At 35.8% G+C, this 22529-nt stretch overlaps 3 protein-coding genes across 3 annotated transcripts in view; 2 read left to right on the plus strand and 1 right to left on the minus strand.

Annotated features, from left to right (window-relative positions):
* LOC112157332 (sarcoplasmic reticulum histidine-rich calcium-binding protein) overlaps positions 1-6087 on the minus strand; it is a 33937-nt gene extending 27850 nt beyond the window's left edge. The window contains exon 1 of the mRNA XM_036213953.1: positions 5850-6087. The gene's annotated coding sequence lies outside the window, so the exon portion shown is untranslated. The remainder of the gene's footprint in view (positions 1-5849) is intronic.
* Positions 1596-5375, plus strand: LOC112157334 (cylicin-1). Its single transcript, XM_024290026.2, has 5 exons — positions 1596-1633; positions 1795-1966; positions 2085-3296; positions 3383-3443; positions 4615-5375. Exons 2-5 carry the CDS (start codon positions 1807-1809, stop codon positions 4682-4684), a joined length of 1503 nt encoding a protein of 500 aa, XP_024145794.1. The 5' UTR covers positions 1596-1633; positions 1795-1806; the 3' UTR covers positions 4685-5375.
* A 1748-nt stretch (positions 6088-7835) lies between the features above and the next one.
* Positions 7836-14509, plus strand: LOC112157367 (lysozyme C-3). Its single transcript, XM_024290067.2, has 5 exons — positions 7836-8563; positions 12620-12886; positions 13880-13943; positions 14171-14215; positions 14296-14509. Exons 1-5 carry the CDS (start codon positions 8209-8211, stop codon positions 14363-14365), a joined length of 801 nt encoding a protein of 266 aa, XP_024145835.2. The 5' UTR covers positions 7836-8208; the 3' UTR covers positions 14366-14509.
* Positions 14510-22529: the final 8020 nt, after the last annotated feature.

Raw genomic sequence — 22529 nt, forward strand, 5'->3', positions numbered from 1 at the left:
GTCGACCAAGAGTTAGCCTTAGCCGTCCAATGGGGAATTCCATTAAAACTTAGCATCAACCTAGCGGACTTTAGTTTTATGTGCTAAATTGATTTACATTTTTATGAATTTATTATTGATCTATTAAGCTTATATCAATTCAAATCGATTAATCAATTTTATCAACCCAGCCCTTTTGCGCAATTTCATAGTTAATGGAAATATTTATACAAGCGAGACACAGAGCTGAAGGGGGTGGGGCTTCTCAGCTCAGCGCTAATAACCACGCCCAGCCAAAGGAGAAACGGACACTTCAGATCAACATGAAAAATATATATATTTTTAAGACATTTAGGCTGTGTGATTTTAGTTAAAAATGTCATAATCATAATTAAAACACTACTGGGAATGTTTTTAGAAAAATCCTGTGGGGGACTTTAATGTTCTCCACCTTCTCCACCTCTAACTGCTACTTCTACTAGAATTCTTCTCATTTACGCATAGATACTCTGTTTTCCCACAACAGACGTTCATTTCTCCTCCTCTCTAGATGTTTCTCCACCTGCTCCCTGTTAACAATGTCATCTGCAAACATTACGATCCACAGAGATTTCTGTCTAACCTCATGTCAGTCTGTCCACCACAGCAAACAAGAAGCTGATCTTTGGTGCAGTCCCACCTTCACCTCCTGCAGCACATCTCACCACTGTCTTCCAACTCCCATCCAGGTCCTGAGCAACTCCAGTGTTCTTCTCTGTCAGTCCAGACTTCCTCTTATGTTATGGACATTCTCTGCTTTTTGATTTTTATTTTTTTTAAAGAAAATGAACTTAACACTGACACACACAAATACAAAATATGAACAAGAAAAAGAAGATACTAAACAAGACATTTTAAAGGTGTTTGTTGTTCAGCATTTGGGATTACTCAGGATTACTCAGCACAATCCAAACAAGTTCATCAGAAATCTGAGATCCCTCTCATTGTCATGTGTTCCGGACAAAGTGTCTTGAACTCATGACTACTGTGTAAATGATGAAGGTAGCTGCATGGTAAAACAGAGAACTTTCCACGATTTCTTCATGATGTTTACAGTTTTTAGAGCTGAAAAGGTAAATGTATAAACCGATTGGCGCATTTGATTTTTTTTTTTTTAATTCACATATCGCGTGAGTTAAAAATAGAATAACGTGAGCTCGTGTTACAGATTTCTCTGAGGTTTTCATCACCGTGAATCGCTTTTTTTCTATCACGTGATCCTTGGACCTGCACAAACAAAAGGTTTCTGTTTGAACAACAATCAAAGCTGTGCTGCACCTTTCTTTGTCAGCTGCTTCTTTGTCCGACGTCTAAAGGAAACCCCAGTGCTATGAATTTCATCGTTGAATATGTGCTCCTTTGTGATTCCTGTTATTAGATCTATACGCTGACGTTTCTGCGTCCTTGTGGGCTATAAGATCTCTTTTTAAATGCTTTCTTCACATTTTATGTTGATAGTAATCATCTTTGTGGGCAGTTTCATCATATTTTTAAAAAGTCCCCTTCTGTCAGCAAAACAATGGAGACAACAAAGATGACGCTATGATGGCAAGTCCTATAAAAGTAGAGCTCCCAGCCGGTCTCCTCCACAAACTCACTCTATTAGGAAAACAAGGTATGAGGAGGATTTATTTAAATATTCCTGCTTAGGTTTTATCACAAAAATAAAAAAGTTCATTTTCATTTTTTAGCTTTTTATGCATTTTGATTTTTTTTATTGATGTTTTAATAAAAGCAGCTCAGAGGATGGTTTGTTTTCTCCACTTTCCTCTTTAGACTGCTGCTGACATGAAGCTGGGATTGCTGTTGGCGTTGGCCGTGGCCGCCTTTGTGCCTCACCTGTCTGAGAGCAGGATCATCTCAAGATGTGAGCTGAAGCAGAAGCTCCAGCAGGCTCTGACCGTTACCAAAGCCAACGGGAAAAACTATGACCAGATCATAGCTCTAGGTGAGGACAATCAATGGATTTTGCAATTGGAGTCATTTAGTTCTGAGCTCTACTCACTCTAAAGAATTTGTATCCGTCTGGATTTAAACCAGGACTAAAGCTTTTTCTGCTTTCTCAGTTTCCTGCGAAGTGGAGAGGAGATCCCATCTCGACTCCAGCCTGGTGATGGGGAACGCTGAGCGCCCTCCTCTACCAGTCACACCAACCGCACAGGTGGCTGCTGGGAATGAAACGGTCGCCGGCGCAGGCACCAGCTCAACAACCTCGGCAGCAGCCGTCAGCACCGGTGTCGCCCTGAACAGCACCGCTGGGGGTTTGAGACGAAAGCGGGAGGCTCGGTTCGAAGGGAAACGCAATGGGAAATGGAGCAGGAATGATGATGAAGAAGGCAAGGACGACAACAGTGACGATGACAGTGATAGCAGCAATGACGAAAGTACCGATGAAGATGAAGAGAACAGCGAAGATAGCGAAGATAACAGCAGTGAAGATGAAGAGAACAACGAAGAAAGTGACGAGACCAGTGTTGGCCATGGAAGCCAGGAGAATGTAACTCAGGCGGCCATGATACCCACGGTTGCCACGGACACAACTGGGATGTCAAACAGCACTGCTGGCAGCTTGAGACGAAAACGAGACGCTCCATCCAGAAAGGAACACAAGAAAAAAGGCAAGAAAGACAATAAGAAAGAGAATGACAGCAGCGAAGAAAACCATGCTGGTAAGCACAGTCAGGAATCTTCTTCTACTTCAGGTGAAGGTCATGAGAAGGTAACCGGTGGAGGCATCAGGTCATCAACCAGTAAACCCACCACATCCGCCGCCTCCTTCTCCGCTACGGGCACCGCTGCTGTGTCCGGCAGCACCTCTGCAGGGTTGAGAAAGAAACGAGAGGCCCGGTTCAGGAGGAGTCCAGACAGAAGAGACGGCAAAGAGGAGAGGAGCGAAGAAGAGGAGAGCAAAGAAGAGAAAGGTGGGAAAGGCGGAAAGCAAAACCATAAACCGTCTGAAGGTGGAAGCCACCAACAGGGAACCGTTAAGCCCACCCTGAGCGCCGCCTCAGTTCACGCCACCGCCTCGGCTTTTGCCTCTCCTTCTGCTGCAATCCCAACCGGGACGCCCGGCGCTCTGAGACGGAGGCGACGGGCCTCCTCCATGGAGAAGAACAAGGACGATGACAAAGGGGACAAAAGCAAAGAAAGCAAGGAAGCCTCTGAGGAGGAGCACTCCAACGGGTCTGTCAGCTTTTACGGCCTCTTCCAGCTGTCCAGCAGCCTCTGTGATTTGGGCAACAACGGCTCCAAGAACGAGTGCGGCAAGAAGTGCTCAGGTGAGTTTTAACATTCTTTTTAGAGCTAGTGTTGTTTAATTTAGTACATCCTGAAAGTTTACAAGGATCCTTTTCTCCCTCAACAGCTTTCATCGATGGAGACATAACAGACGATGTCGAATGCTTCGTGGACAGTGGTTACTGGAGGTGAGCACGTTGCATTTTAGTCCCTTTAGTTTATCTTTTACATTAGAAGTAAGTGTAAATGCCAAAGTGAGAAACTCAGAGAAACTATAAAAAAAAAAAAAAGAACCTGAAAGTTAATTCATGCAACAAATGCAAACAAATTCCTCTTAGATTTAAATAAATACCGCTAGTGGGATTTGACTTGCAATTAACGTCTGATCCTCTAGGTGTCACTGTGACAGATCAAATACATGTCAAACTTGATATTATTTAGTTTCTAAGACCTATTAACACTTCCTAATAGACCTAAATGTGGAATTCAGGTTTTAAAATAGAAATAAATAATAAAAAAAACTCCAAAGTACAATACATTTATATTTTATAAATGTTTATGCACACGCGACCCCGAATGGGAAGAAGCGGTCAAGAAGATGGATGGATGGATGGGTTTATGCACAATGATGTGTGAATATAAGAGAAGGGATTATACGGTGGCCCTTAAGGTCAAATCACTTGATGCAAAATCATTTTAAGGATCAAAACGACAATTAAAATAAATAAACAAATAAACAACATGATATTTTAGAAAACAAAGTAAAATTACAAAACAAAACAAACAAAAATTAAAGTCAAATGTTTCGCTGAACAAAAGTACTTTCCAGAAATAAAAAATAAATCTTAAAAAACAAAACACAATAGGAAACGGTTAAAGGAATTTACTATGAGACGATGGTGTTTAAATTCATGAACTGCTTTTCTGATGTCTGCGTACTAATAAAGGTTTTATGATTAGTGCGGAGTATTTACAGTATTGCTTCATGCCAAAAAACTTTCAGTTAATGATGGAGAAACATCAGTATTTACAAAGGAAAAAAAAAACTTAAGTCATTTCTAGAAATCAAAATAAAATATTAAAAACCGAGGCAAGAAAAAAAAGAAATTTGGTCTATAGAGACTACCTTTTAATATTTCATTTCTTTTTTTATTTCTGAAATTTTGTCTTGATTTCTGAAATTTTTTATTTTACTTTTTATTTTAATTACATTTTTTTAAATATCTTTGTGATCTTTAAAATGTTTTTGCTACTAGTGATTTATACTTAAGTGATACGGTGGGATTACTTAGAAAAAGAATCAACCTAGAAGAAAATTAGATGATGAAAAACTAACACCTTGTTTTGTTAATTTAACAGATCAGTTCTGAGGGACATCTCCAGCATCTGCTTCAAGCAAATGGACTCCTACTTTGCTCAATGTCAATAAGAAACTCCACAAATCCAGTTTCTACCTCTTTCAAAAAGCTTTCACTTTTGGCTTTTGGGTGCAAATATGTTTCCGTCATTAGAACTGACATCCTTTGGTGTTTCTCTAAGTTGTAGAGTATGTACTGAATGAAATCTAATGCTTTTTTTTCTCTCAATAAAAGTGCATTCTATCATGAAATGTATTAACATGCTTTGGAGCTGAAATAAGTTGGAAATAAGTTATAATTTCTGACTCTTTGGTCAATTTACTGTAAAGAAGCAAAAGAAATCTGCCAGTAGACTCAGAAAGATATTCTTAAGAATTCTTATTTTGAAAATTCTGGTCACAAAGACATGATTTTTCAAAATAAGATAGGAAATAAGAAACATTTTCTTTTTACTTTCCCAAGATTTAGTTTTTGCAGTATCAGTACATTTAAAAAAAGATTTTATTTTAATGCTGTTCTTTTTTTTATTATTATTATTATTGGTAAAGCGATTTAAAGACGTTTTCCAAAAAAAGAGATCCACCCTCATTAAAGTTTAAAAGAGTAAAACCCAAAAGTTTAAAGTTCTAAAGAGAAAAATTGAGAAGTTAGAATGAATGTTGTGCAGTATGTTCAAATATTTGAAGTTTTGACTGGAACTTTATGACTGAAATGTTTAATTGATGTGATCAATTACACTGACAATAAAATCTTGTCACATAATTCTATTGTCATATTTTATGAACTCCATTGTAAATAAATACATGCGTTAAATTACTGTTTTTCTAAATGCACAGCGGCAGAAAAAAGAATCGTAAAACAAGATTGACATTATTTTTAGCTACATTTAAATCATTTTCCTGATTGTTTAGGAAACTCAAGAATTGAAAGACAAAAATCAAATAACAAGCATCAGTGAGGATCCATGTGCACTAATTTATTTTTACATATAAAACAAATTAAAATCTTAAAATAGACAGTTTGGGTTTTTATAACCAAAGGTTTACATTTATCAGCAGTTTCAAAACAAAGGTGCAGATAGATTAGAACTGTTTTTAAAGCAATATTTCAAAATGCAAACTATTTATGAGTATAAAAACGCTCAGAATTTGGCGTTTTTTTTTTAACACGTTCTGAATAAATGTACAGAGCTTTGAAGCATCATTTCAATAAGAACATCTACAAAGAACAACGTACCAAAGCCAAAGCGCGGAGGCCAGCCGACTGTTGAAGCCTTTTGTCCCCTGTATCCGCTCGATGTTTCACCTGCACACGGCCCGTACCTGTAAGGGCAGTTTGTGACAAAGACTTTAACATCTGACACCAAAGTTTCTATCAGGGCTTTTCTTGGAAGAACTGACACTTTGATCCATCCTTCGAAGAACTTCTCAAACTCTTGGACATGGCCCTCTTCTCTGACCCTATGAGGACACAAGGTTTTCTAACTGACGGTTTTGTCTTCCTCAAAAGCCTGTAAAGGGATAAAAAAGTTAAAACGTTCTTTAGTGAGTCTTTTCTTTTTTCTTTTTTTTATTTTTAATTAGTGGCGTTCACCGAGAAATGAATCTCCTCATGGTTAATTCAACTCAGGTTCACAATTAATTTAGCATTCTACCTCGTCTCTTGTTCACTAAGGAAAACAGGATCAGATTTAAAAAAACACAACCATTTAAAAAACGTAACTTCTGTCATTGACAACGTATTTTTTCTCTCCAGAATACGTATAAACAGAAGCAGAAATAAAGGACAGTCCTGGAGAAATCAAACTCTTTTACTGCTCCTGTTGTTTGTCAAAGAGGTCGTATTCTTCTGCACGTTCCACATTCGATATCCTGAGGAACACTTTGTGCCTGACCTCGTTTCACTTCAATTATCATCAACACAATGACTCAGCACATCCACAGCCAATTACAATTAAAGGAACATTTAATCCACAGTAAAAGGTTATTTAAAAAAACAGCTGAGGTGATGTGCAAGACCTGTGCAGAAGAGGAAAACAATTATTTTTGTTGTTGCTGTTTTTTTCTTTATTAAAGTTAGCTTATTTCAATTTTATATAGTTATTTGTTTTATTCTTTTTCACGTTTGTTTTTTATTTTTTAACACATAGTTGCATTCACTCAGCGACAGAGTCGTGGTCATGCTCACTCAACCACAATCTGTTTATGTTTCAGGAGAAAAGTTCCTGCACAGGCGCTGGGATGACGTGTTGGGCAGGTATGCAGCAGCTCATGCAGACGACCTACAAATCCACCCACATACATACATGAGGCTCTAAGAAGTATTTACTGAGTTCTTGTAACAGTTTCAGTCTCTAAAGACCACAGAACTCAGTCATAGTTATCTCTATTCCAGTCCTAGAAATATCAACAAAAAAAAGAAGTGTACTTTATGGTCTCAAACTGTTTTATAATTTTCTTTAACATCATCATGACCATTCATATCATATTTGATGCACACATGATCCAAACACTCCTTAAAGTAATAAGTAGTAGTAAATAATGTGTTTTTTTTTCTCAACTCTTTGGTCAATATTTTTGCATATTAAGGTAACGCTGTTGTGAGTAAGAATGGACCAAATCATCCTAAAATATCATAATTGATACAATCTATTGTCCACTTTAAAAAACATAAATAAATTCAAATGGTCTAAGAAACATCATAATTCCCCAAATTTCTAATTTTGAGCAATACAACACTGGGATATCTTCACAAATGTCAAATATAGTTTACACAGTTTATATTATATATATATATATATATATATATATATATATATATATATATACGACCTGTGAACTCATTCGGACATCCTTTTTCTAATTTTCTGCAAATAAATCTCGTATTTTTTTACAGTTATATGTGATTTTTTTCTGATTGATTGATCAAGGCACAACAGGTTAAGAAAAAAAATAATTTTAACCCTGTAATAAAAAAAATATAAGGAGTTACAGGAGACACGGAGACAGAAACAACCCGGATGAAACAAAACAATCAGTAAAATCCTTAAATTATTACAATAATAAGAATAATAAAACTAAGCTATTTTTTTTTCTTAAAGATATTTATGTTATATATTTTTAAGATGCAGCATTAAAACTCATTTTTTTATAACCATACTTTGACTAAAAGTTAAAAAAGAAGCTATGACATAAAAAAATGAGTCAAATTAGCAATTGCGCCCTCTATTGGTTGAAAAATGAAAAACAAAAACAGAGAGGTACCGTGATATGCATCAACCTGCTACTGTATTACATGTCCGCCCTCAGAGTCCCGACTCTCAGATTCTCTAGAATAATCCCTCAGTGAGTCTGGAACATTCGGGTTTTCAGCTTCAGCCTGAGAAAAGGTTCTCACTGTTGCTGAAGCTCGTCTGTTTTGTTGCTCTTTGTGTTGTTTTCTTTGTGTTGGTTTAACATGATAGGTGTGTTCAGGTAGGATGTTGGGACACTTGATCACATCAGATGTTCCAAAATAATGAATGTGTTTTGATTATGTGGGAAGATAGGTTTTTCTTTTTGCCTTTAAGGGTGTTCTGTTTCTTTTTAACGGGAGGATGTGCGACCTACATATGAGAAAAGATGTTTTCAGGGGGGTGTATCGTTTTTCCTTTATGATATCATTTTTTTACATCTCAGAAATTCAAATCAGGGACAAAAGATGTGAGTTTTCCATGACTCATCGTTGCAGGGACTATAAAGGCTTTCGGGGATCTTCCGAGTCTCAGTTGATGTTTGGTGTCAGTATGAGGGTTCTTGTGGTTTTTGCGTTGGGGGTGCTGGGCTTTAGTCTGGCTGAAGGTCGAGTTGTGACCAAATGCGAATTGAGGCAACGGCTATTCCAGGTGATCGCCACCCTCCCACAGTCAGCTCAGCAGTCGGGACTGAAAGCAGATGACATTGTTGCCAAGAGTAAGTTTATTTTAACTAATTTAACTTAATTCATAATAACAAATAATCATTTTTTAATTCAAAATTAAGTTATTATGAACTTCAGGACATCTGGTTATTTGAGAGTTAATTAGATAAATTAGATCTGGATCAAGTTGAAGAACCAAATTCTGTTTTTTTTTTTGTCCTGGACTCAATCATACGATTGTTTTTGCAATTCTTCATTCTTACTGTGTATTTGAGCAAATATTTTGCCCCCGACACACACTCAAAAACTTCCAAAAAATGTGTACTCTGTGATCGACCTCACCCCATCCCTTAAAAAAACATGACCTCACAGCACGACAAACATATGAACGAGGCCAAAATTTCTTATGGAATAAAAAAAAAAATGTCTTAAAATCCACTAACAAAACCAAAAAAAGAGTGTTGGAGACATCTAAAAGAAGCTTTAGAATTATTATGGGATGGCCATTGGACCTACACCATGTTGTTATGCCGAACGTTTTTATTTTCCCACAATTTGAGAAACAAAAAAACTTTTGTTCAAACTAAATTTCACACAAATGCCACCAGATTTAGTCTACAACCACAACTGAAGTTTCATTGACCTTTGACCTCAGGAGAGAGAGGTTACTGGAGTTTACGATTTATCACCTACTAACTCCTCAAGCATCACAAGGATAGTTTTTGCATATTTTTGCCAGAATGTCGTGAAAGTTTAATCAATGAATTATTGGCGTGAGCTGAACGAAACAATATAATATATGACATAAATATATTTGAAATGTGGGCGTAGTTAACAAAAAAAATAAATAAATAAAAATCTGTTGCCAAGGAAATCCAAAAGTTTACTTTAGCCGATTCTTCTAAAAATAACATGGATCAGTTTGTCACCTCCCGTTGACCCAAAAATAAAATGGTTGCTATGGAGATAAATCAATAGAAATGCAAATATTTTTAAAAGTAGTTGTTTTTTTGAGTCTTAACCAGTGAGGGTGGGTTAAAAGTGCTGTGAGAGCGGGAAGAGCCTGCAAGTCATTACACCACACCCAGATTTAATTGATTTAATTTTTTAAGTCGAATTTAATAATCGCAACTCAGCTTTATGGTTTCTTTTTTTTTAAGATCTGCTGTTGTACTGGATCATTGAGCTTCAGCTGATTCTAATACAAGAGTTTGTGAGAGAGTAGCCAATTTATATTTAAATGTGAGAGCAGAAGTTAGAAAAAAAACAAGCAATATATAGAATATATGGGCAAAGTGGTGTTAAATTAAATATAAACGTGTATTAAATTTTTAAGCAACTTAAATGGATCAATTTTGATAAAGTTGGACTGTGACAATCATCAATGAAAAGAAACACTGCAGTCTTTTTTCATTTCTTATGTTAAAAAATATGTTATAAAATATATATATAGAGAGAGAGATTTTGTGTTTTTACTATATTTTCAATCAAGTAAAAGTTCAATGTTTGATTCAGTAAAATGACCACTAAAAGTAAACTTTGGATGACCCGTTATGTAAGTAAAACCAACAATGGCAGACTGTTTTTTCCTTTAATTGAACGCCCACTTTCTTGGAACTGTAACCTGTCTGATTGTTCTGGGCTTCTGTTGCATTCCTTGGACCGTCCTAGAAGTTTCTAGAAGATTCATCACGCCACACAATTGTTAGTCTTTAAGGTGTAATCAGATTTCTGAGAAATGTGAGATGCTCATCTCAATTTCTTACAGTACAAAAGCAAAGAAATGAATAACAATAAAGCGAACACATAATAGAGTATTGATTTATGATAGTGGTGGACAAGCAGCCATAAACTGAAATATTATTATAAGTTGATAATTTAAAAGATTTGAAGGCATGCATCTATTAAATGTTTCTATCTGTTCAATTTTTCAAGTTTGGCAGCACAGATGATCTTAAAAACTCAGAAAGAATTTGAAAATGATGTTTCTTCAAACAACCAGCAGAGGGCAGCATCATGCCAGAAACATTCAAGGAGCAAACATTGCAACAAATATACTACAAAATAAAGAAAATGACAATCTGTCACAAAATATGATAACAAAAAACTATTAAAATACAAAAACCTTAAATCCAAGTTAAGTCTTACTAAATAAAAGCATGTCTGAAATGGTTGGACGTCAAACTTTACTTATCAAGCTCTTTATAACCCCCTAGCTCAGACAGTGATTTCCAATGTGTAAAATGAATACAAATAACCAAGAATTAAAAGAAGAGCTACTCAAGTAAGCAATTGCATTTACTTATAAGAAAAAAATGCATAAAGGGGAGTTTATTTGAATTTGTTTCTGATTTTACTTATTTCACACAATTAAAATACTGAAGATAAAAAAAAGATAAAAGAAAAAAAAAAAGCAAGGAGAGGTACACGGGAAATATTTAAAATGAACACCTAGTAAATTTGCACAAAGTTTACGGAGAATTCTACAACTTGAAAACTGAAAAAAATATAGATACAAAAACCTCCAATACATATGTATATATATATAGAGAGAGAGAGAGCATGCATTTTAAAAGAAAACATAAGAGTTACCCATTATAAAGAAGAGGTGAAGTGCTTTATTTTTTAACACTTTATAGAGAGTTAAGACAGTAAAATGAGTTTTAAACAACTTAGGAACGTTACCTTTAATAAAAAAGTACAACACATATAACAAAAAAGTTTAATGGCAGCAGAAAAAAGTCTAAAATCCTGATTGAGAAATAAAAGCTAAAACATTTCTTGTGTTTTCTTTTCCTTTTTTTATCTAAACATTAAAGCCAAGCTGTCAGCCACAGACCTGAGGAGTGATTCAGTTGGTGGAAACAGAACTGAAGGCTTGTTAGAGAAAAACAATGAAGACAGCAGGAAGTTGATCTGTAAAACTATACAACCTAACAGGCCTGGATTTTCAGAAAGATGATAGCCGACAAGCTGTCAGCACAAGCAGGGAGTCAGAATGAAGAGAAGGTGATAGAATGACAGAGGAGGAAAGAAAACTCCTTATGGAGAGCTGTTTGGAACACGTGGGCTCTCACAAATTTAATGTTTAGTTTTGTTGCAGCTTTAAGTTTCTGTTGGGGAAGTACTTTAACTCAGGAGGGTTTGATACGGATCAGAATTTGTGTTTTATTGGGTCACACTATAAATTCAGACTGAATATCTGCTGGAGGATGGAGTGTAAATGTGCGAAAAGTAGACAAAGCCACATATACTTCAATTACAACTCTTTCTGGAATGATAGAGATTTGATTCAAATCGGGGAAATGTCATAAACTCACAACAGGCAGTCAAGTCTCATCCTCCCCTTGCGACCACCAGAGGGAGCCATCTCCTGAATATTAACCTTTACCTGGACTCAGCTTTGCTCCTAACAGCCTTTGCTCTCAAATCATCAAACTTAAAGGGTAACCAAACCCAAAATCAATTTTTTTTGTCTGTTTACCTCTATAAATAGGGCTTTATAAGTGCTGTCTGTTGGTCACTGTCGCATTTTTCACAAATTAAAATAAAATGGTTTAATTCTTAAAAAATTATAGTCAAAAACTGCCCCCTACAGGTCGAAGCGGTGTATTACAGTTGAATTTTGTGATTGGTCAAACCATTTAAGTCCCACACCATGATCTGCAGCTCCTTTTAATAATAACAGACCTGTTCTCCAGCCCCATCCCTCTGGATTTTCAATTCCAGGTGTGGGCGGAGTCTGCCTCCAACTTCCCTGTTTGGTAACCCTTTAAGTTTTTAGGCTGCTTGGATAAACTTTCGCAGTCAAAGTTCTTGTTTCATTAGCTGACAACAAGAAAGACAAAAACGAGAAGAAAATCTTCTAGCTTGGATCTACCACTCCTCTTCTCATTGGAAGATCTGCCTGCATTCACACTGTCCTGAATCCCACCAGGGTTCACTTGCAAGCAAACAGAATTTATTTGTTTAGTCAGCACCAGAGTTCATTAACCACGACTCATGCTTTATAAAAGAAGGTTAAATGATGAAAATGTTTTTACCATTTACCATAAAACAACACATTTGAGTCTAAACGCCATGTTTTATCCTCTTTTTGGTGTTTTCAGTCGTGTGCCATGCAGAGCAGGGCTCTAACTTCACCACCAGTTTGGTTACGGAGGTTGGAGGGGGAGAAGACAATGGGGCCCAGCACGGCGCCATGTCAAGCACAGAGCCGCCCCACGCCCGAAAACGACGCCAATCCAACCATGGACAAAGCAGCGGCGAGGACGATGACGTCTGGGCTCTGTACGGCCTTTTCCAGCTCAGCAGTCCTCAGTTCTGCAGCAGCGGCGAGAACGCCTCGCCCAACATCTGCCAGACCAGCTGCAACAGTGAGCTTAGACTCTGCAGCTTCTCGCCACACGATCCCCTTCCTGAGGGCTTGAATTTGGGTTTTAAAATGTTTCTGCTTTTTTACAGTTTTATCTCTTATTTTTGAGAATTTTGATTTTGTTTTTTTGGAATTCGTTTGACTTTTAGCCTCAAAACTGTGACTTTTTATTGAAATGTTATTTTAAAAGAAATTCAAAAGTTGAGATGTAGCAAAATTATTTAGGGTTTAAAAAAAAAAACTAACCAGGCAAACATTTCATCTTAGTATCACGTCAGAGAATGAAAAAAGTTTATTGATGTTTCACAAATTAGATTTATGCTTATGTTCCAGTATTTTTAACAGAAACATGTTCTTTGTTTTTCATCCAAGAATTCGACTTTTTGCTTAAAAAAAATACAATGTTTTTGTTGTTTTTTTCAATGTTAAATACGATAATATGTTATTGTTCTCAAAAACGTTAGAAGACTGTTTACTAAATAAACTTAAAATTCAGAATTCAAAAATCTCAGCTTAGTTCAAGTTAAGCCAGTTATTTTATTATGTATATGTATATATATTGCTTTTCTAAAAGCTACAATGACAAGTTAAACTTTGTCCTAACTTAAACATTTTCTTGTTAATAAAATGATTTTTGAAAAAATAAACAGAATTTTCAACAAAAATATTAAATTTTTCAACTCTAAATTGTAACAAATCAACTCAATTTCTTTGTTCATCCAAAACCAGATTTCTAGTTTTTAAGTAAAATTTAAAAAACGCAAAATTTAAAGGTTGCATCTGTAGCTTAAAAAAAAGCTGAGAATTACTTTATAACACTCGCTTCTGAGTTTGAATTCAGAGATTTCAGATTTGACAACTTTATAATCAAGTCTTAATCACTTTTTTTTTAACTTTCTTTTATAATCCTCCAGCAGATGTTACGGCTCATTAAGATGCTTCACTTTAGTGCTTCTGTACGTATTTAAAACAGGAAACTCTTTTCTCTCCTCAGACTTCATTGATGATGACATAACGGACGACATCAGCTGCGTGTTGAAGATCCTCACCGACCTTCTGTAAGTTTTTATGTAACTTTAGTTTCGAACAATTTTACTTTCTCTGTTAATTGAAAAAATTGCCAATTTTCGTTATTTTAAAGTGAAAACTATCTTGGCCCAAACAGTAGATTTACTACATCTAATACTCAATTGTTGACACAAACTTCATCTGACGTCTTGCAATGATTTCAGAAACAGTCGATTAAATTGAATGAAAAAAGAGTTTTATTTTGTATCTGTCACAGTGAAAATGGCTTCAGGTCAGAGCACTGGAAGGAGCTGAAGAAGATGTAAGTTTATCGTCAGAAATAAAACGTTTGAAATGTCCCCATCCTAATGTAAAAGTTTCTTTCTTCCTTTGTGTTTGCAGGATCAAGGTCATGTTTCAGGAGAAGTGCAGAGCGGTGCAAGCCAAAGAATACTTCGCTGCATGCCAATAAAATCCTTCATTTTGAAGCAGCTTTGGTTGGAGCGTTCTGCAGCCTTTGAGTGAAATAAATAAAATTATAAAGCATGTAACACTTAAGTTTTTTTTTTACTTTTTAATCCAAAATGACCCAAAGATTAAATGTTTGGAAAGTCTACTTAATTTCGTCTGTCTGCTTTCTGAAATGCTAAAAATGGATTTTGGTCAAGAGGTCTTCAAACTTAAAGCTCATTTTTAATATTTTTTAAGTTTTGTCTGATTCAGTTCAACTTAAGACCTCCTGTACGATTAATAAAATTTTAACCATAAACTTAAATTGACCTTAATGGGATCATCTCTCTGATTCTTGGTCATTGAAATGGTTACCGCATCAAACGTGCAAATCTGATATCGCTTAAAAATGAAGCTCTCTGTAGTTTATTTAAATAAAACGTCTTAATTTGTCTTCATTTATACATTTTCACACTAAGCTGTCAGGTCCACACCAGAGCTTTTACTCCTCAGATGATCAGATTCGAGCTGGTGTGAAAGCTCACCGGAAGTCACGTGTTAACCAAACAAGTGTTTGATCGTGAAGGTTTTGATTGCTATGAATGAAGCTTGATGAAACTCACTACAGCAGGACTGCAGACGGACGTTTCAGCAGATCAAGGAGCAAAGTGAACCAAAGTGACAGGAGAACCGAGTGTTTTAAATGAGAAAGAAGTCTGAATCCAGAAAAGCAAATCTTGAGAAGGAGTTCTTCCTGGTTGGTTTTAAGTTAGAGTAGGACCACCCCTAACAAGAAGCTGGTAGCTGTGTGACATTAAACCTTTGGTTCACTCCTAAAAGTACAGTGTGAAAGTAAAACAACTAAAGTGTGACATTTTCCAGTTTACTTATTCTATTTAAACTGAGGCTGTATTGATGTAAAAATAGCTTTTTGAGTATTAAACAGGATGGGAGCCACTGGTTCAGTTGAGTTTTGTCACGAAATTCACAATAAAACTCCCCTTTTAATTGAAACTAACAGTGTAGCCCTTCTTGAACTAAGACTAAAGTAACGGGCTATTCCCTTGAACAGTTCTCTGAGTTTGTTCGACATTTATAGTTTAATACTGTTGGGTTGCCATTTCTTTAATAACTAACTAATTAAGGATTTCTAAGTAAAGTTGGTTAATAAGGTTCATATTTGGATGACTCTTATCTGGTCATCCTAACTAATTTCGCAGCATGTTGTGTCCCTTAAAACTGTTAAAAATGATTTATTCCTCTGAGAAACGGTTGACTTTGTAAACTGTTAGTTGTTTAAAACTTAAGAGAGTTTTTTTGTAACCTAACTAAAGATTCCATGTGAGTTTTTCCTGCATTTCCCAAAATATCTGCACAATATGAAAAATACAGAACAACTAATGAACAGTGAACAAGATATAAACTCTTTTTGTTTAATGCATCGCTGATATTAAACAGAACACCAATAGATCTAGAAACTTTGTGTTTTATGTAATTTATATGAGATTTCTAAGACAATTTATCATCAATTATTACTCCTAAAAACTTTACTTATTTAACACATTGTATTTATGCACCATTTAAATGTAATTTAACATTTACAACCTTTCTATTACCAGAAAAAAATCATGAATTTAGTTTTTTTTTTTCATTTTGAGATAACTTGCTATAATCAAACCATTTTTTAAACAAATTAAATTCTTGTTTAACCACATTCAGCAACTCATCAATACTTTTTACCGAACAAAACATATTGGTATCATCAGCAAACATAATGAATCTCAACTTTGTTGACATAAAAAAATATCTTTTATGTATATTGAAAAGAAAAACTGAACCTTGTGGGAGTCCACAAAAAATGTTTTCTAAATCAGAATCTACATTATTAATGGTTACATACTGAACCCAATGTTCCAATTAACTTCTCAACCAATGATGTGTTTTACCCTGATGTCCATAATATTCACATTTATGTAACAACAGTGATCAATGGTATCAAACACTCCTGCATCCACTGACTCTCATTTAATAAATCATGTTTACTTAAAAAGGCATCAAATCTAACTGCAAACAGTTTTTCCAAAATTTTTGAAAACGGTGGTAGTAGTGAAACTGGTCTGTAGTTTGATACAGTTTCCTTCTTACAATTTTTATAAATCGGAATCACCTTAGCTACTTTCGTCAGGTCTGGAGAAACACCACTAGAGAGGGATTTATTGCAGATATAAGTAAAATGTCCTTAAATAAGGGACATGTCAATGCCATAACAGTCAGAAGATTTCTTATTTTTCATTTGGTGAACAACTTCAAGCACATCACTTGGACTTACTCCACTTAGAAACCTTGTGTTCATATTGCACTCAATTTTACATTTGATGTCACTCACAACTGATATTTCTTCAGTCAATTTAGTACCAACATATACAAAGAAATAGTTGCATTATTTTTTTTTAATGCAACTTGAAAACAGTTGTCTTTTTTTCTTTTTTATTACATTATTAATTACTTCCCAGGTACTTCTAATATCGTTCACACATCTCTACAGTAACTTGTCATAATAAGATCGTTTTTGTTTTCTCAGTACACCAACCAATACTTTGTCTCATTTTCTTCCGTTTTGTTTTTAATGAAATCTTGATGGAATTTGTTCTTTTTCTACAGGTATTTCCAAACTTTTAGTGATCCGAATTTTTTTTTTTCTTACAGGCTTTCAGTGGGCAGTAAAAATCATAAATTCTCATGAAATGTCTAAGAAAATATCGTTAGTTCTTAACAAATCAATATTGAAATCTCCACAAACTAAACTCAGCTTATTACTTCTTCTTTCAAACAACTCACAGATGTTCTTGTTAAACTGATCCAAACATCCACCTGGGGTTCTGTAAATACAACGTATTTGAATATTTTTCAAGCTTTCCCTTTGAATTTCAAGAGTCAAACATTCCATTTCTTTTTCAATTGAGAAGGACATATGTGGAATAACCGTACGTTTTAAACCCATGTGAACAAACAAAGCAACCCCACCCCCTCTTTTTCTCAGTCTGTTTTGACAGAAAAAATTATAGTTTAATAGTTCTTTCTCCTCAGTTAACTAAGTTTCTGAGATGGCAATGACAGTAAATTTTTCATTATGAAATAGTTCTTAATTTGAGTAAAGTTAGTATAAAGACTCCAACTGCTCAAATGTATAAGTGACAAACCTTTGAGTTCCACCTTGAAGTCCTCTTCAGAATAATACTCACATTTACGATGGGTGTCATTGTAGAAACGGATTTCTGGGTCAATGTCCTGTAGCATCCCCTCCTCGTCTTCACCACCACAAAACAGACTTAAGCAATCATCACTTCTTCAGTCATAAAGAAAAGTCTCTAACAAACACAAACACTCTTGGATGTTCCTGATGGTGACGGCTTTAGCCTGTTCTGGTGTTCCTTTGAGCTTTATCATTACTTTACTGTCACTTGTCCAAGTTGTTTTTTCTCCTTTTTAGAACTCTTGCTTGGTAACAAGTTTCTGCATTCCTCCTTTTCAGGTGCTCATTTATGAAAACACCAGTGCCTTTAAGCTTTTTAGCAACTTTCAACAGTTTTATCTTTTCTGCTGACAGATCGGATCATGATGCTCTGTCTTTTTGACCAATTGCGTTACTGTCAACAACAATATCTTTGCTGCTCAAAAGCTCAATAACATGTTGAAGTGTGGGCAGTGCCCCTGGTGGAGCGTCCTCTCCTTCAGCGGGTTCTGCAGTGACCCCGGTGCAGGAACGAGTCCAGAAATCACCATCCATTCTGGTGTGTCACTCCAGTTGTTCTGTTTTCCAGGTCTTCAATGTTCTTGTCTTTGTCTTCAATCACCTTTTTCAGTTGTTTAACTTTCTTCAATACCTCTATCTGCTGCTCCTCCACATTCTTCATTTCTCCTTAAAGTTCAGGGATTGTTTCACTTTGTTCATGTCCTTTGCTAAGTTTTTAGCCATTTTTGTGATCAAGATGAGGATGGGCCTCCAGTAGGCCTCACTTTCAACAAAGTCTTCAAGATTGTCCAAATTCCACAAATGATGAAGTGCCAATAGTCATCAAATGAATCCTTACAAGATGACGTCATTGAGAGTGGGAGATGTTTATAGTTCTCTGAGATTTTTGGTGGATTGAAGGAGAGCTGATCAGCAAAGATACAAGCAGGCAGCGGCCATCTTGCCTTGATTATAGTTTATTATTAATAGGGATTTGAAACATAATTTTGCTACAATCAAACATTTTTGTAACGTTTTGAATTTTAGTTTTACATCTTAATATTCGCCTCACATTGAAAATCCTCACAAAAAGCGTGTTTGTGTTTGTATGTTAAGATGTGGAGCAGTTTGCATGGGAACTTCAGGAAACATGATTAAAAAATAAAAGAAAAATTAATCTTTAAGGATCTCAAAATCTTTAAATCTATTTACATATCTTTTTTTTTTTTTACAAAATCAACTGTACCTTGTATTGTATCAAAATGCCTAATAACTTATAAGATAAGAATTTTTGGAGCGCACGTAAAAAACATAAAAAAAACATTTAAAATTTAAAAATACGAGTTTTAAAGGGCTGAACTGGATAAATTCTTTTTTTTTCTACCTCTTCTGTTTGAACCGGTTTTAGGGAAGCATTGTGGTAGACACTGTAGGGCTAATAATCTATTTAGTACTGAATGAAAAAAAAAAAATTGAACAAAAGACCACATTTCTGCCCTTTTTTGACTTCTGTGGATGAAATGTTGAACAAAACTGAGAATTGACATCTGTTGAAGTGTCTCCTGGTGCCTGAGGTTGAATGCATCAAAGCCCGTTCATTTACTATCTCTCTGAAAGGTGATCCCATGAAGAGCACATATTTCATCCATGACGACGCCCTACAGCATGATGACTCAGTGAGAACCAAGTTACCTAAGACAGTAAACTTATCTTTCAGATCCACATAAATTCCATTATCTGAAAAGATTGATCACAAACCTCTGGCTGCAGTATACTGTGCAAATATGAAGTCTAGTTTACAATTTGGTCGTGTTGTGACAGTTTAGAAAGATTACAACACACACTTCTAATGTGGTTATCAACCCACGTTCAAGCTGCAACCTCCAACCTTGGAGTACAACCGCCTACCTGCACTTTTTTCTCACTGTTGCCTGAAAGCTCAACAAACTCATCTTGACTTGATGTTTTTGGCACATATTTTCTAACCAAATTGACTGAAATTTTCTCCGGTCATGCTTAGACTTTGCTGTTCTAAATAATTCCCAGGCGAGAGTGGAGACTGTAAAGACGAGCTTGTCTGGACGGCTTCCCAGAGAGATGAAGGAGGTTTTAAGAAAATGCAATCATATGGACATTTTTACGAACTTATGACATTTTATTAAGTTAAATACAATGAAATACACAAAGTTGGTTGACTTTTCTTGTGTCTAATACAAATGTTTTTTGTGTTTGTGCTTGTATGTAATAGGAACTTGGATATGTTTTATTGTATGCTCTCTTAAGTTGACTTTAACCTTAAATGGGCACGTCCTGAAGTTAATATGCTGAATAAATGAAAAGGAAATGAAAATGTTTTGCTCCTAAGTAGATGAATGAAAAAGTCCCATGGACTCGTTGTGGTCTTTTTTGTGGACATGAAAGGAAGAACAAATTCAGAAAACAGCATATGTTATCTGTCCTATTTAGTGTTTATTTGGAGGCCAGAGGTCTTTGATTTGACTTTCCTGCAGGTTTCCGCTCTGTGCTTGTAATTTACTGACCTCCTTTTTATTTGCTACAAACAAGTTTTGCAATTTTGGCTAAAAATGGAGAATTCTACCCATGAACTAAGATCCAAACTAAAAGGTTTCAATAAAACGTCAGAGTTTTATGATTTCTGAACAAGTATGCTGACATTTGACGCTGTGGTAAAATGTTCTTTGTGGTTATTGGCTGCTTGACTTGAGGTCTGGACACAACTTGGCCTCCAGATCTTCAATCTTCATAGACTCCACATCTTTGGAGCTGGACAGGCTGGCAGCGCGAGTGATTTTAGAAAGCGTTCCTTCATAGGGTGGAGAAAGGTAGACCATCACGAAGACTCCATCAGATCCATCCGAGGTGGTGCTGGCATGACGCTCGGCGTTCCTGGTCAGGGAGGCTAGGAACTCTGCACTGCTGTCGGCATCCTGGAGATCCAGAGTGATAATGTTGGCCAGGCTGAGTTTACTGCGGGAGCAGCAGCGGTAGATCAGAGCAGCCAGGAGAGCCAGCAGGAGGATGGAGACGACCGGCAGGACGGCATAAAGGACAAACTCTAAACTTCTGTCTTCTCCTGGCTCCGGCTCATTCAAGTTCTGCAGATAAAGGTAAACTGTTAAAGACCCACTCTGATTAAAATAGCATGTTTTTAGCATGTTCTTGTGTCACTTTTCTGATGATGGCTGACATGTACAAAGAAAATTAAGCTAAAAATTGCATTTCTGAGTATTTATTTATTCAAATTGTTGTGAATAAGGAGCAGAGAAAAACTAGCATCTGAAAATATCCAAATTGTTTTGGAGAAACATATGCTGGATATGCCACAAGCTTCCTGCTCAGAGCTCTTTGCAACACGAAGGGAAGAGGGGGCGGGGTTTCATCCACGCGAACAGTCTAATTCAGAAGCAAAGTTCTGATGAACTTCAGTCTTTCTGCAGAAACTTAGACTGTTGTCCAAAATGTTTAGATTTTTGCTGAAAACAAAATTAAAATAAATAAAAGACAACTGAAAACACTTTAAAAATAGACAAAAAAGATGACTTTGAATTTTGCAAAGACATGTGACCACAGTGTGGTAGAATGTTCCCTTTGTAATATTAGGATGTGGGAAAACAACAGTGGGCTGAACTTTAGAATGTGAATGGATTTGACAAAAATTGCTGTTTTCTTGCTTGTTTACTAAATTATTTACATTTGATTATCTTGTAAGAAACACAATGAATCTGGAAAACTTCACCTGCCTGTTTAGTACCAGATATTTATCTCTGAGTGAAAACTGGTGGATTGTTTGACTAAAGATGTCCTGGATTCATTTTTAGGTCAGAGAATCGGATCATTCAAAATAAACCAAGATTGACTATAAATTGTATCAGCAACCACAAATTATGATATGAATCAAATCATTTTTCAAATGTATTGTTACACCCCTAATCTGATTTCTCTTTCTTTGGTTTAGTTTATTTATTTCGTTTTCATAGCACACAATAAAACATTTCATAACACTCTTGTCCTTAGTGAAAATGAAGGGGACAGAAAGAAGAAAACGTATTGTCTCTAACTGAATCAATCAAGCTGTTTTAACCAAATCCATCTATCTTCTTCCAAACTCACATATCCTCCAAACAAAGGTCCCAAAGGGAAATTTGTCTTGGACTCTCAGTGCCACCATCCAATCACTGACATCCCATAATACCAAACTCTTCTGGTTTCTTACTTTGTTTCATTCTTTAACATTTCAATTAGAGATCTGGAAATGACAACATGTTTTTTTTTTTATGTTTCGGTTATGTAAAATATATTGTTGTAGTTGTTTTATTTGCTTTTCTTTTTTTAAATTGTCATTGTGATATTTAAAAACGTTTTTCTGCATTTGTGTTCCGTTTCACGGCCGGCGTACTCCTCCATTGAGCGAGCTGCACCAGCTGCTCATCACACATGATAAAGGCGGACTGTGCTTGATCCAGACATGAAGGGTGACCCTGCGCCCCTCCAGCTGTGAGAACAGCATGCGGTCATGCTGCTTGTCCCAAATTCCCCGTTTACCAATCAGTTAATGCGGCTCGGATGATCTGGCGCCCTGCAGGCTCCAATCCTCTGCAGGGCTACTGGTCTGTCCACTTTGCACTGAGCAAGGGCAGCTGCAAAAATTTGCTTTTTGTCAAACAAAATAAAGTTTTTACGTCTAATTATTATGGACGTGCAAAATACTAAACATCACAGTAATGTTTTATTATCATTTGTACAATTTGAACAGTTTTTTTGGACTTCACAGATTAATAAATTTGTGAAAAACCATTTCTGTAAATAAAAAAAATAATCTTACAGTTGATGGGAAATAACTAAATACACCTGAATTTATTTTTCTGATAAAAATAAAGCAGTTCTCAAACAGGAAAAGCGGAGCTTTGTTTTTTCAATTAACTTTATTTTTTTT

This window comes from Oryzias melastigma, linkage group LG1, assembly GCF_002922805.2.
Source record: "Oryzias melastigma strain HK-1 linkage group LG1, ASM292280v2, whole genome shotgun sequence".
NCBI classification, from domain to species: domain Eukaryota; kingdom Metazoa; phylum Chordata; class Actinopteri; order Beloniformes; family Adrianichthyidae; genus Oryzias; species Oryzias melastigma.

Bases quoted from the DNA above. Each gene is read 5' to 3' on its own strand.
- LOC112157367 (XM_024290067.2), top strand. From the start codon at position 8,209: ATGTGCGACCTACATATGAGAAAAGATGTTTTCAGGGGGGTGTATCGT. The intron at 12,887-13,879 runs GTGAGCTTAGAC...TTCTCTCCTCAG, and splicing joins CTGCCAGACCAGCTGCAACA to ACTTCATTGATGATGACATA. The intron at 14,216-14,295 runs GTAAGTTTATCG...TTGTGTTTGCAG, and splicing joins TGGAAGGAGCTGAAGAAGAT to GATCAAGGTCATGTTTCAGG.
- LOC112157334 (XM_024290026.2), top strand. From the start codon at position 1,807: ATGAAGCTGGGATTGCTGTTGGCGTTGGCCGTGGCCGCCTTTGTGCCT. The intron at 1,967-2,084 runs GTGAGGACAATC...CTGCTTTCTCAG, and splicing joins TGACCAGATCATAGCTCTAG to TTTCCTGCGAAGTGGAGAGG. The intron at 3,297-3,382 runs GTGAGTTTTAAC...CTCCCTCAACAG, and splicing joins GTGCGGCAAGAAGTGCTCAG to CTTTCATCGATGGAGACATA.